The sequence below is a fragment of the Mesocricetus auratus genome, unplaced genomic scaffold (assembly GCF_017639785.1).
Source record: "Mesocricetus auratus isolate SY011 unplaced genomic scaffold, BCM_Maur_2.0 Super-Scaffold_100015, whole genome shotgun sequence".
Classification (NCBI taxonomy): domain Eukaryota; kingdom Metazoa; phylum Chordata; class Mammalia; order Rodentia; family Cricetidae; genus Mesocricetus; species Mesocricetus auratus.
The window spans coordinates 35,101,016-35,115,579 of NW_024429198.1; the positions used below are offsets into that span (position 1 = coordinate 35,101,016).

The following is a 14,564-nucleotide window of genomic DNA, read 5'->3' on the forward strand; positions in this document are numbered from 1 at the left end:
TATCTTGGCTACAGGGCTCTGGGCAGCCTTCCCCAAGCCGTCCAGACTGGTAGTCTCCAGATATATCTGCTTATCTGTGCAGCTGCTATAACTAAAATTCCCACAGATTAGAGCAAACAATTGAGCTTCAGAAGGGTCCTGGAGGAAGTTGTTCTGGCTTCTTTCATATCATCAGTATCCTGTACCCTCCTCATGGTGTCCGGTGCCCTCCACATGGTGTCCGGTACCCTCCTCATGGTGTCCGGTACCCTCTATATCTGTGCCCTGTACCCCACCTTTATTTCCCAAGTGTTTCTTGCATATAAAGAAAAATTCTGGGATCTCAAAATTCCTCCTGCTGCAACCAAGCAGCCACATTCAAGGACAGGGATTAGGGAGTGGCTTGGGGATAGAGTCTCACTATTCTTACTGTGCTGTGATGACAAAGGGTCATGTAAGAGAAAGGGAGAATCAGGCCTGCATGCTAATGTGCATCATACCGTAGGAATCTTTAACCTGTCCCCTGACCAAAAATATGAAAGGAGGCCGCATGCTTTAAAGCATGAGTCTAAAAACCAAATCTCTGTCCAATTGTGACACTTTCTCCTTGTCTCAGGTTGCACAGTAATGGTCTCTCCAACCCCAAGATAGCTATTAGGGATTGTCTCACCAGTTATGAGAGTGGCCTGCTCTGGCATGTTTAGATAGATGGGTCTATTTGGGGCAGTATTTCCGGAAGCGACCATTGGCTAGATGCCAAAATCACCTCAAGGGAGAAACTGTCAAGAACCCCGATCCAGTGGAATCCAGCCATTGATTGTGACGCTGTGGTGAATGTAAGCAATTGAAGCTGCAAAGTCTTTGAGCTCCAGAGACGCTGATCCTGTCCAAGGTCTTCAATGTGGTGTCCCGCGGCCGTGTTGCCTATGTCCCGGGTTCCCTTCAGGTGTGCTTGTGCATGGAGCCGTTAGCAGAATCAGCATACCCAGAAAGGAAGGAAAGGAAGTGCACAAGCCCCTACCACACCCAGAACTTTCGAACTCCCTCTGGGAATGCAGAGTTATCTGAGGATGACACTGAATGAGACTGCAACTGGAGGACCTTAAAACACTCCAGATGAGACTGGTGGCACTGCTGTCCCATTTGCTAATACAAATACGCCGCTGTGCAACTCAGCCCACTAACCTAACCATGGATAGTTTGTGAGCAGGAGGACAAGGCCAAGCCTCAAAGGCTACCCCTGTCAGCCTCTGCAGACCCCAGAAGCAGCACACGGCTATATAATGATGTCTGTTCTCTGTTAGCCCTTTGTGCTGCTTTGCATGTAATAGGCCTCCTAGCACACATGGGCAGAAGACTTGTCAAACCCCAGGACTATACAATGCCTTGTTTCCCATGGCTAAACATCGTGCTAAATTCATTATGTTGGTACTTCAGTGCCAGGTGAATGATTCTACCTACACAGCCTTCCGCACATAGCCACAGTGGGTTCCATACTGATGTTGGTTTCAAAAGCAAATTTAAGAGACATTCACACCCAAAAATAACGCATTAGCTGCATACAATAATGTGTATCTGTAATTCCAGCACCCAGAAAGCTGAGACAGGAGTATCATAAGCTCAAGGCCAATCTAGAGCTACATAGAGAGACTTTGTCTCCAAAGCAAAGGGCACGGGGTTGGGAAGATGGCTCAGGAGACAAGGCGCTTGCTTGCCATGCAAGCGTGAGGGTTTGAGTTTAGAACCCAGAGTCCACTGGTAAAGCCTGACATGGTAGATGCATGTGATCTGCCGCAGCATGTGAGTGCCCCAGGGGAGAGAGATGGAGGTGAAGACAGGAGAATTCCCAGAAGCCAGCTAGCCTGGTATAGACAGCAGTGAACAAAAGAGCCTGTCTGGGGGTAGAATGTGAGAACCAACATCCAAGATTACGTCCTGAGCTCCAGACACATGCTGTGGTATACATGCTCCCACACCCACATACATGCTATGGCACAGATGCACCCATGTCCACACACATGCTGTGGCATACATGCTCCCACACCCACGCACATGCTGTGGCTGGCAAACACCCATGCCTATACACAGTTTTTTAATTATAATGAAGGTCATAGGAATGATAACAGTAAAATAGTCAGAGAAACTGTGTGAAGTCAAGTAAAGGAAAAGGTAGGCCCACAAAGACCACAAAGAGGAGTTGCATCCAGACAAGCGTGGCCAGTTTGAAGATGTGATGGGGAGGCCCACCACAGTGGGCCTTGGTGCTGGGACTCTGAGCTGGCACTGAAAGAGCATGGGCCAGGTGGTGCCCTGTTGGGGAACAAGAGGAAGAGTAAGTGGAGGAGGCTGTCCTCTACAGAGGAGTTGAAAGGATTCGTGAGACTGAGTCCAGTATTCACACTCCTGTTGTGGAAAACTCCACAATCAAGTGTGTGATGGACTCCTGTGACAGGAAACTAAAGGATACAGAGCTAGCAACAGCAATAGAGCCAAAACCCCAGCACAGGGCATGGGCGCAGGATGGAGAAGAGGGGGAGGCCAGGGGAGGAGGAGGAAGAGGAGGAGAGAGTAAAAGAACAGGGAGGGAAAAGGAAGGGGGAGAGGGAAGAGGAGGGGACAGGTGACTGTTGTCACACACAAAAGATTCTGAGGGAAGAATCAATGGGCACAAGAAAGCTCTCAGGGAGGAGATAATTGGACAGAAATCCAAGGATACACAGAACATGGGCCACCGTGACCTTTGGCTGGCCCGGTCAGTAGAAGATGAGCCTCCTAGAGTCATGACTTCAGGGATCTTTAAATAGTAAATGTCACCCCAAATGTCAGGGCCCTGTGAGTTTCTGGCACCCCCTACACTGCTCAGACATGGGCTCCCTCCACCCTTCTGAAGTCCAGGCTGTCTTCCCATCTAAGCCCTAAGACTGGAGAGTTTTTAGAAATTCTCTCCATGTCCATTTTGGTAAACTCAGATCCGGGCGTGTCACTAAGTGTGACACCCATCTGTTCTGTAAGTGGAAAATGGATAAAAAGCCTCTCTGGCTTTAGCTGACCTAGGCCATGTTCCTGAGTGCTCCGAACTGGACTTGGCCGGCCCGCAGAGCTATGTCCCACAGGTTTAGACTCCCCACCACACTCTGTCAGGAAGGGAGGAGCCACTCTAGGGACACAGAGGCCTTTCTGCATCTCACAAATAACTGTGTTCAAGGACACAAAGCCCAACTGTTGTAAAATATTAGTATTCAGATGCTCTTGTGTTTTATTAATGCCTTTAATTCCTCACAGTCTATCTGTTGTCTTCTCCCAGCTCATTTGCATTCGTCCCTGTCAGCTACAGAATTTACAGCGCAAGCTCCAGAGCCAGGCTCCTAGGTGTGCCGGCCGCCCCCTCCACCTGGAAGTCAACTGCTGAACTGCAAACGCCACCCCTCCAAAGCACCCCCCCCAGAGTACTGTGTGTACCTGTCAGACACTGTGCAGCGACCCAGTTTAAGTACTGTTAGCAATAACCATGTTCCCTTCGATTCATGCCCAGCCAGTGGTCATGAAAGAACGGTGCCAGCAGGCATCTCCACCCCCTTCCCCCAGTCACCCTAAACTGAGTGACCCATTTCCACGGCCCCCATCATGACGGCATGCATCATCCAATAGAGGCCTGAGTGAGACTGCAGCCACCCTGGTGCCCAGAGTTGCTGGGCCCTTTGTCATCAGCAAATATTTAGACTGCAAGATGGGATTGTGGCCCAGCTTTGAAATAAGGCTCCGGTTAGCAGCTTTACAATGGTGATCCATGTTGTTTGTGGGTCAGTTTCTAGACCCACGTGATTTTATGAGTTTGGAAGCCTTTGGGGTATGGGTATATGCAAACTCTTGTTACTATATGCAACCAAGGGCACCACCTGCCTCCAACCTCCTATCAGCTGTCCCAGAACCCACTGACCTGTCATCCGTGTGGCCACAACCCGTATTTGATCATAGGAGCCTTCATGAGCTCAGGTAGATGCACAATGTTAGGACATTTCAATTCACCCTGGAAACCTTGGGACAGTAACACACTAAGAAATAAGAAAGCCACGCTGTAGTCAGAAGTCTTCTGATGTTTCCAACCAGAAGACCTTTTGTATATGCTACATTTTTCCCTATCACCTGGGACACTGGAACCAGGAGACCAGCATTGTATCATCCTAGCCCTGTGAGCAGCCCTAGTAGTACAGGGCAGTTCCTTCTGTGTGAGCGCTTTACACGAAGCACAGCTGTGTATGTGTCTGTGTATGTGTATGTGTATGTGTGTGTGTGTGTATGTGTATGTATGTGTATGTGTGCGCCCACATGAATTTAACTCTCCAGGTCTATACGTGACTGGTGTGAATCACCCATCAGCTGTGCTGGCCGCAGAGAGCAGCTGCTCAGAGACAGTGGGATAACCCACCCAGGAGAGCCTGCTACCGGCTTGCCTTGGGTACCAGCACCCAGATTTTAAAGAGTGTGAATGCAGAGTATATTCTTAGGAAGTGCAACTCTTCCACAATTCATTTAAAACTCCAGTATGTCCCAGATTGCCTTCTGCAGTGGTTAGTTTTCTTGTTGCCAGGACAAAATACCTGTCCAAGGCACCTGAGGGAAGAGGAGGTTTATTCTGGCCCACACTTTGAAGACACAGTCCCTCATAGTAGACAGGAAGAGTGTGAGTCAACTGGTCGCCTTGTATGGGCAACCAAGAAGGAGAGAGGCACATCCAGCTGCTTGACGCACTTTCTGCTGTGTACTCCTTCCAGACCCCTGGCTGGTGGAATGATGTCACCCACATCTAGAGCGTGTCTTCCTGCTGCAATTAACCTAATTTAGAAACGCATGCACACATGCCTAGAAGCCCATCTCCTAGGTGATTCTAATTGTCTCCCTGGTGAGTCTAGTTGTCCCCTAGGTGACTCTAGTTGTCTCTGGTGAGTCTGTCAAGCTGAAATTGATTATTAGCCATCATCATCTCAACGCCAGCAAAGACCCTCACGGGACTGTTGAGTGTGAAGCCTTGTTGACCTTTTTCTCACTAGTGTGCTCTTTATTACCCAAATTACAGAGGTTGTGCATCAAGGCTGTTGGTCCGACAGCAGGCCTGAAGCCATCTATCTCTGGAAGTTCTGCTGGCCAGCTGGGCCCTGTGAGGTGGACTAGGAGATGGTGAATCAGGGGTGCTTATGAGCAGCAACCCCTCCTTGAGAATGGTAGTGGGTGCTCCAAAGCTGGCTGTGAAACCTGGAATCTCTATCCTCACCAGACAGGGAATCTCAGGGACAACCTCCCCAGTACCCCAAGGACAAACCATTAAACAAATGACATGGCACATGGATGTCATGAGCTTGCTGTAGGATGGGATGTGACCCCCTGGGATCACACCTACTTATTGATAGTCTGGGGTCCATTGTCTATGTGATGTACCAGGGCTGCCAATGGAATTGTCCAGGCCCCGGGTGTGGTTCTGATGAGTCAGGGAAGCCTGATGATACCTTTGACTCAGTCACCAGAAAACACCTACTACAAAACTGTCCCCACCTACAGCCACCTTAGCCTCTTCCTTCTGCCTCTTTGGAGTATAAACCTGGAGAGTCCTTGGCACTGCCTATCCCCTCAGTGTGGCCTAGGTACCATCACTCTCAGGAGGGTCTCCAGATTCTGAATTCTGGATAAGGTGGATGGATGATGGATAGACTGGAGGGAGGGTTGATAGAGGATGGGTAGTGAGTAGATGGATGGGTGTTATGATAGGAATGTGTGACTAAACCAAATTTCTACAGGACTTGGGGGAGGAAGTGGCAGTCATTTAAGCCTAACACTGTAACCTGGAAGAAAGAATGGACATGTTGCCCTGAGTAAGCAGTTTCCAGAGCCAGAGGCCTCCTGTGGAATCTGGGAGGGAGGAATGCTCCAATGTCCTGCTTCCCTAGGGTGTGAGCTACAGAAAGATGTGTGGAGCTCTATTTTCTACTGAGAACACTAAGACTTCCTTTTGTCCAACAATATTTGGGGCTCATACATCAGTGGCCTCTTAGACAGTAGACACAAGATACCTATACTAGGGAGCTCTCTTGTGCAATGAGAAACACAGGAGATGTTTTGGGTGCTCAGGCCATCCCCCCCCTCGTCCGCCCAAAGGGGTTTCTTTGATGAGGTCATGAAGATGGCCTCTTGAGCCTCCTATATACCGAGCAAGCTCAATCCAGGTTAGCTCCCTCCAGTCGAGGCAATCCAAGGTACTGTGAGGCTCCCTGGGTCCTGCACTTATCTTGGGTTTTATAGGCGACAGCTAGCTCAAGCCCCCAGGAAGAAAGCAGCTTTGTCCCCCGCTGGTCCGTTCACAGGGCCCACATTCATATCTCATTGTTGTCGCAGGGGAGGCAGATGCGATCCAGAACAATGGGACCTCGGCTGAGGACACGGCGGTGACAGACTCCAAGCACACAGCAGACCCAAAGAATAACTGGCAGGGCGCCCACCCAGCTGACCCAGGGAGCCGCCCCCACTTGGTCCGCCTCTTTTCCCGAGATGCCCCGGGAAGGGAGGACAACACCTTCAAAGACAGGCCCTCAGAGTCCGACGAGCTCCAGACCATCCAAGAAGACTCCACAGCAGCTTCCGAAGGCCTGGATGTGATGGCATCGCAGAAGAGACCCTCACAGCGACACGGATCCAAGTACCTGGCCACAGCAAGTACCATGGACCATGCCAGGCATGGCTTCCTCCCAAAGCACAGAGACACGGGCATCCTTGACTCCATCGGGCGCTTCTTTAGCGGTGACAAGGGTGCGCCCAAGCGGGGCTCTGGCAAGGTGAGCTCCGAGGAGTAGAGGCGCTGTGGGGGGCTAACTGCAGAAAGGAAGGAGAGGTGGGCTAGTGAACTGGGCACATGTCCCTATGTCTGAGATACTGGCCCTGGTCGGACAATGGTGATGGCCCGGGGAGTGGGCTTGGTCACCACTTAGCCTATTTCTACTCGTTTTGCTCCCTTTGTCCTCCTCACGAGGGACAGTGATTGGGATGTCGCTCAGGAATGCAAGGGCCTTCTGCATCCTGGATTTCGGGGTGCCCAGGGCATGACATTGAGCATACTGTCCTTAGTCCTTAGGTGTATATTCCCTCTGCCTGGGGCTTCGGCTGATGCTGCCTCTGCACAGTGCTTCTGGTTTCAACCCTGATTTGTGCTCATTCTCTGCTGGGTTCAGGTTGCTAATTTCTTGCCGCTGTGAAACAATGGTCCACTTGAGATGAAGGAGGTCTGCAGGGCAAACCCCTCCATCTGCAGGCAACTTTCCCCTTTGTCTTAAGAAGTTTGTTGGGGGAGGGTGGAGGGATTAATGAATGTACATGAGTCAGAACTTTATCATTTTGTGATTCCATTAATTTAAATATAAATTGTGTTTCATGATGTTTTGAAAACAAATGTTCTGTGGATGAAAAAAATAAAATGTATCAGAAGATAAAACAGTGCAGGTAGTTTCCAAAAGCAACATCTGGGGTGGGTTAGGCATTAGGCCGTGGTTCAAGTTTGTCTAGCCTTTAGTGACAGGCTGCTGTCACCCTGCAAGTGTATGGCATTTCCTGTGATCTGTTGGATGGCTGGGCAACCTTGGGGAGAGGTGCAAATGGGAACATTCAAACCAAGCCCTGGTGTTGCAGCGCCCCCTGTGGCCTGTGAGCTGTGACTGCTCTCAAAGCCTTGCAGAATTCAAGCAGCTTTGATGCAAGTGTGGGACAGAGGCCTCTTCATGCTCTAGGGCCAATGGCAGTGCAGATTTTCTGGAATGCTGTAGTCTCCAGCCACACTGCTGAAAGTGAGCTCAATAGCAGGTCCCCTGCTCTGTGGCCACCAGAGCTCCTTGGTGTCTCAACGACAGGTTGGTCCTCCTTAGGATACCACCACAACTTGCTTGTCATTAACACTGGGTGTGTCTTCCCGCTAACTGAATCCAGGTGCACCTGGCTCGTTCAGTGTCTGTGCTAGGCATTGCTCTTCCTCGCTTTCTCTCAGCTTGATCCATCGGTCTCTGCGCTTTTTCTAATGCTAACTACATTACAGTGGCTTTTCAGTCACTCTTCTCAGGGCATTTCAGGTCTGGAGGCTCCCGGATGCCCCCTGAGGCCCATCTGTGTAAGCAAGCCCCCACATGAGTACAGCTTCACCAGCCTAGAACCCTTAACCTGGTCTGAGCTGCTGAAGGACAGAGAGCTTGCATTTACGCTGTGCAGGAAAGGGAAGTAGCTGGAGGGCACGGATTCTAGAACCAGCTTTGTGGTCATGGTTCAAGTTGAAACACCATAGCACATTCATGGATAGCACCATAGCTCTCCCAGAGTATACGGAAGCATCTCTCTGTACACTGTTTTAAAATCACATGCTCTTCAATCTTTTCAAAGAATAAATTCAAAGCTCAGAGGCAATCCTAATATTTGCAGATGCTGTCTCTTAGATCATCAGGGATCCTGGGGAGTGAGGAAGTATTTTCACAGGATTAATATATATGGATATATATTTATAATTTTAAATAATTGGATTTTCTAAACTTGATGTGTTAATTCATTGCACCATTGCTGTGCATTTTGAATATGAAAGATTTTAAAAAGACTTTAAAAAAAAGTCCCTTGGTGTTTGTATATGTGATCCTTGTTTTCTCATTATTTATTAGTTGTTTTTTTTAACTCACGAACAAACAATAGCGTTATGACATTTCCATATAGAGTTGGTTTGTGTTGGCTTCCCCTGTACCCTCTTGCAGCCTGTCCCAAGCATAGGCAGAGGCGCCTGACTCTGCCGAAAGCTCCTGCCCAGGCACACGTAGCAGAGGTCTGGTCATGGTGTTCAAAGCCTATTTGATTGTGATTCTTGATTGTTTATAACGTTGGAGGTAGAAACTTAGCTCACTCTACACCTGGCTGTAAATCACAGTCACCCTACAAGCCAGGGGCAGCTAGTGGAGTGTTTGTTTCTATTTGTATTTTGATGTTTCTAGATTGGGGGGCTTGTTTTCCTATGCTACAAAAGTTGTAAAGAAGAGAGCCCAAAGGCTGGCTGGCTGTCACTGGTGACAAAAGCCAGCATCCTCACGTCATTCTAAGATAGGTATCTAACGCATCTGCAGGGTGATCAGGAGGACTACAGGTGCCACCACCCGCCACTTGGAGATGCAGCGATGTGGCCTGCCTGTATGGAGCCAGGGAGTCTCCCAACACCCCCCCTGACCCTGCCTGCCAAAGGCCTACTGGCCCTGTGGCCTCCTGCATCCTCCCTCCCCAGGCACGTGGTGCCTCCGTGCCATGCAGAGCCACCACCCCCGGTTCACAGAGTGCAGGGACAACACCCAGCCTTTGTGTGTTTGCTGGGCTGACATTCAAAGAGGGTGCATGAAGAATGCCCTGAGAAGGCATATTCTTCTAGCTCCATGGTCAAAAGTCCATTTACAGACAGCATTCTCTTTTGTCCTGGGAAGAAAGGAAGGCTGTGCTGTGGCCTCTCAGGAACAGGTTTCCCAGCCCACAGGGTGTGCGAGCCTTGTGAGCGTGTAAAGAGGTATGTGGCTTTGAGGAAAATAACCGAGGCACCTGCTCTGACCTCTTTACCTCTTACCTACTGCTAAGCCCACCAGCCAGCCCCCAGTCCTGAGGTGGTCCCCAGCCAGCCCCCAGGCCTGAGGTGGTCCCCAGGTGACCCACCTGCTATCGTCTCAACACAAATCATAGCGATTCCTTCCCATTCATAGCAAGCACCTCACAGGGGACCTAGGCTGACCGTGCAACGTCACACCCAAACACACACACACACACACACACACACACACACACACACAGGTGCCTCAAGAAGGGAGCGGCTCATTCTCCATTCTTCCAACAGGGGGAGGGACGGTCTAAACTAAGCCACCATACTCATGGCTTTGCCTATATTTTTTGTTATCTATTTAATATGAAATATCCAGTTCTAATCTGCTAGTGCAGGCATTTCATCATTTAGGCTTCAGATGGCTGCTCTGCCTCTAATTTTGACATGATGGGCTTAAGATCATTCCCACCGCCAAGTACTGCTGGCCATGATCACCCTTGTAAATTAGCTAGAACGTCTGTTTCCTGATGCTTTCGATGGCATTTGAATGTCTATTAAGCATATCTCCATCCTCCCGTAACTCCTAACATCGGCATCCGAAGGCTGCAGACGTACTTGCCATCCTGTGGAAAGGTAGCATGAGAGGTCACATGAAGGACAAATGGAAGTGCCCATGTGACACTCCCAGGGTTCCAGGACAGCCACTGTCAGAGAGGGAGTGTTTGCCATTGCCATTGGCTAATAGAGCACTCAGGGGTCCAGGCAGAAGCAAGGAGAACTTCCCCATACGCCACTAGGGACTGGCATACCACACACTGCCTCCCATCCACCTAGCAATAGTCTCTTAGAGACTATCTGGAAAAAGTCAGCCTGTAATGGACACTCCAGCATCTGCACCCAAGTTCATACTTTGGAGATTTCTTGTACGAGTTGCTTTATGGAGTAGCCTCACCTTGGTCGGTTATTGGTCCCTGGTGTCTAACTCTGCCTTTCTGTTGGCTTGGTGGCCACAGCTGTTCACTGCTACTTAAGTGGGTGGAAATCATACTGGAATTTGATGGCCATTTCACCCTCTGTAAAAGTGGGATGTTTGTAAATTGTGTTTGTATTTAATGGCAACACCCTTAGGTGGTTGTTTTACAATTTGATTTTGTTGTAAATTTCCGAGTAATGTATATCTCTGCCTTTGTATGCGCTCATTAAACATTTTAACAGACCAAAGATGGTGTACTAATTGCATGTGGACTTTTTAAGTTTTATTTATTTTTTATTAATGGCACCTTGTGACTGGTATTTCCATGGCCTTGAGAAACACCCACAGGTAAGTCTGAGCACTGAAGCTCTTGCCACCTCTGACAATGGCAAAGTCCCCAGTAATCTTGTCTCTACAACAGACACAGTCTCTCATCATGGCAAAACTCTCTACCTTCCTGTAGCTACTGTTCCCACTTACAGAACCTAACAGAGTGTCCTCTGGATGTTAAGAGATGTGAGGACACACAGGGACTGACCAGGAAAGCCAACAGTTACTGAGTATCCAACTTTTCTGTACCTTGCGGAAGGAAGGGCCTATTTCAGCCCACGGTTTGGCACACCAGGGCACGGGAGCTTGACATTGCATCTGCAGACAGTAAACAGGGAGAGCTGCTGCTCTGAGTTTGCCTTTCGATTCAGTCCAGAATCCCAGCCCAGTGAGGAGTATGCTAGGGTGTGTCTTCTCATCGAGATAATCCCTTGTAAACCCAGAGGCGTGTCCTTGGTGGGGCCAGTGCCTGAGGTTGGCAGTCAGTGTTAGCCATCACGCTGAGTGAACACATCAGGGTTGCCCTCCTGGACGAGGCTCCTGAAGCAGAACCAGAGGAGGCAGGCTCCTCTTGAGGATAAACCTGATGGCTGACAAATGAGAGAGGAAAAGCAAAGCCCTGAATAAATTAGAATGTGATCTGTGTGACATATCCTCCCCAGGGACCTTGATCTTGACCCTTACCTCCTCCTAAACCTGTGTCCACTTTAAGGGATTTATTTCCCAATCATTGGTATTTCTTTGGGTTAAAAAAAAAAAAAAAGATTAGCCAGATAGTGACAAGCAGTTCTGACTAGCTGGTAGAGGGCGCAGTTTGACATCTGAAGGACTGGATCATTGTAGAGAAACAATCCCTCTCTGAGCTCATGGTTAAAGTCACCTGAATGCCAAGATACTGACTTCGTCTCTAAGAACCGTCGGGCATTCCCGTCAAACCATGGCTTAGTATTTTATCTTGAAGTTGTTTTGTGTTGTTGTTGTTGTTTCTCTGTTGTGTATTGCCATAGTCTCAAATGGGCTGAAATCATTCTGTTTTTGTTTGTTAGTTTGTGAATAGAAAAAGCAGAGAGCAGCAGCTCAGGGAGAATGAAGTGCCGTGGGGGAACCCCTATGTGGGCTTAATGCCTGTGCTTGTTCCTAAGGGGTGTTCTTTACACACACACACACACACACACACACACACACACACACACGCATGCACACACACACCCCACACCACGCACACACACTTAACAACACATACCACACACACACACATACCACAAACACACACACCATCCTTCCAACCTCAACCTTCAGGTACACCTTAGGCTTGGAAGCACTTTGCTTCCCAGTTAATCAACTGAACACATTTTGCTTCTTGTCAGACTGTACCTGCTTGACATGAAACACAAACTGTGCACAGCCAGGAAAAGGCTTGCTATCCTTTGTCTAACCCTGTTTGGGAGTAGTGATGTCAGGGTGCAGATTACACTTCCATAAGCATCACCAGGTCATACTTTCTCAGAGCCATCCTGTGTGTGGATGTCAGACCATCGGGGATGCTCATGGTGACTTTCATGGAAAAAGTTGCCATGTTCTACAAAGGAGACACTAACAGGCTCCTCCTTCACCTTTTGTCCACATGTGTAGCCTGGGTTTGCTCAGTCACCCGCCCTTGCTCAATAGAGGGGTCACTCTGGGGACTGCCAAGGCTTCCCCCAGGATGATTACTCCTACATGGGTACTGGAGTTTCTGACTCTTCAGCTCCGGATGTAGGGACTTTAAGTCACTAGGGTTTCTTGCTAGAAGTAGCCAGTCTTGTATGGGTGAGGACTCTTGCTTATGAGCTATACCACTGAGCACAGGTCACCTCAGACTCTCCTCTTCAAAATCTGGTGTTTTTGACTTTCAGTGGCACTTCTAGAGGGACTAGAGAGTCACACTACAGCCACCATCTTGCACGACACTCCTGTCCACCACTAACAAGACCATCTGCATCAGGGCAAGAGCCTGAACCTACTAGATTGATGTTCTCTCTTGTCTGACCTCTCTAAGAAGCCCTCCCCCATTCTCCCCTCCTTCCTTCATCTTCCCTTTCTCTCTCCTTCCATTTCTCCCACTTCCCGTCATCCCTCTTTTACCCCCTCCCCCCTGGTTATTTTACAGTGAACAGTCAAGAAGGCAGAGATGCCTCGAGCAGGTCATTTACTCGACTACTCTGATTCTGTTCTTTGAAGCCTGCTTGAACTTCCTTGATGTCAACATACTCTCTCATAACTGATAGCTCTAAATTAGGATACTCTAAAAAAGGAGTAAACTCCACATCACAAGCTGCAGCAGTAGAGTTGAGGGAGGCGCGGCTCGTGCCAGGGGAAGGATGCGTATGTATGGGTGCTGAGTTCCTGAGCTTCACCAACAAAGAATGTGGGCAGAAATGTCACTCCATGTGACCGAAAGAGTGACCCTGAGCACAGCAGGTCCTGAAGTCATCTAGAACTCTGTAGAAACCTTGAAAGGTGAGAGAGTATCATCCATGACTGATTCCTACTTGGAAATCCGGCACAAAGGGTACCACATTTGCCACTAGAGAATAAAGGCCTGAAAATAAAATTGAACACAAAATGAGGTCACTCTATTACAATTCCATAGCAGGTTTCCAAAAACTTTCACAGCACCAGACAAGGAAGCATTTCCTTGCCGGCTCCACCGATCCTAGACATTGGCGGAGGACTGTGGGGCTCTGCGGGCAGTGCCCACACTGGTCTCACCCAGCCCACTCTGTCCTCCTCGGCAGGTACCCTGGCTAAAGCAGAGCCGGAGCCCTCTGGCCCACAGCCGTCCTGGGCTGTGCAACCTGTATAAGGTAAGCTGCGGTCACTGTTCCTCCAGCCAAGGGGCACCTGTGTGCAAAAATGCTCTCGGATCTATGAGCAAGTCTTGAGAGAGACACATAGGTTAGGACAGGCAACTCTTCAGGGGCTCATTGTGTCCCAGCAGTCCAACAGGTCTTAAGGGCATCTGTGAGGCCCTCAGGGGACACAGAAAGGAAGAAATTTCAAAATAAAACAAACAAAAAAACCACGCAGGAGGCAGAGTCTGTCTTTGAGTCTGTGGTGTGAAAATCTTGAAGGACCAAGCAGGACGTGGTACGGCTGTCAGGTCATCATAATGGAGAAGGCCATGGGAACAAGCTGTGGGCCTGTGTTGTGGCCTTCTGTAGGGTTGAAAAGCCACTGAGAGGACTGTCCTAGCAGGAGCAGCCTGGACCAGGTCGTTGTCTGCCTACATTCCCTAACTATTCTGAAAGCAAGCTCCAATCAGATATCAAGCATTCTCCGAATACCAGCTGAGTTAAAGGGCAATTGTCCTTTAGTCTAGTCCCCCCGGCATCTGTCCCTCTCAGGAAATCACAGACTGTGTGGCTCAGATCTGCCCTCGCTGCCCAGAGTGGGAACTACCACACTAACATACTGTGGATGACACTGGGGAAGGGTTCCTTTAGTCAGTTGTGACTACTCGTGTGAGCTGTCACAAATTGTGTGTGCAGCAGTGACCATTTCACATAGAAGCACACGCCATCTGAACCTTGTCACCTGTCTTTTACAAAGAGAGAAGGTGAAAGGTTGAGAAGAGCCGCTCAGAGACCTAACAACTAGAACATTCTCTCCCTATGCTTCACCAAGCATTTAGCAGGAGGGAGGGATATGGTGACCATA

The 14,564-nt window shown here is 49.2% G+C and overlaps 1 protein-coding gene across 4 annotated transcripts in view; it reads left to right on the forward strand.

Moving 5' to 3' along the window:
* The window catches only part of LOC101822529 (myelin basic protein), a 109,364-nt gene that overhangs the window by 70,171 nt on the left and 24,629 nt on the right, over nt 1-14,564 (forward strand). For 2 of the 4 annotated variants that reach the window (XM_013123837.3, XM_040757792.1), the window contains 2 exons: nt 6,364-6,800; nt 13,643-13,711. In XM_013123837.3, coding sequence (XP_012979291.2) covers nt 6,364-6,800; nt 13,643-13,711 — 506 coding nt within the window. Of the gene's footprint in view, nt 1-6,363; nt 6,801-13,642; nt 13,712-14,564 lie in introns of those variants that run through there. The other 2 variants (XM_013123841.3, XM_040757793.1) reach the window with 2 other exon arrangements.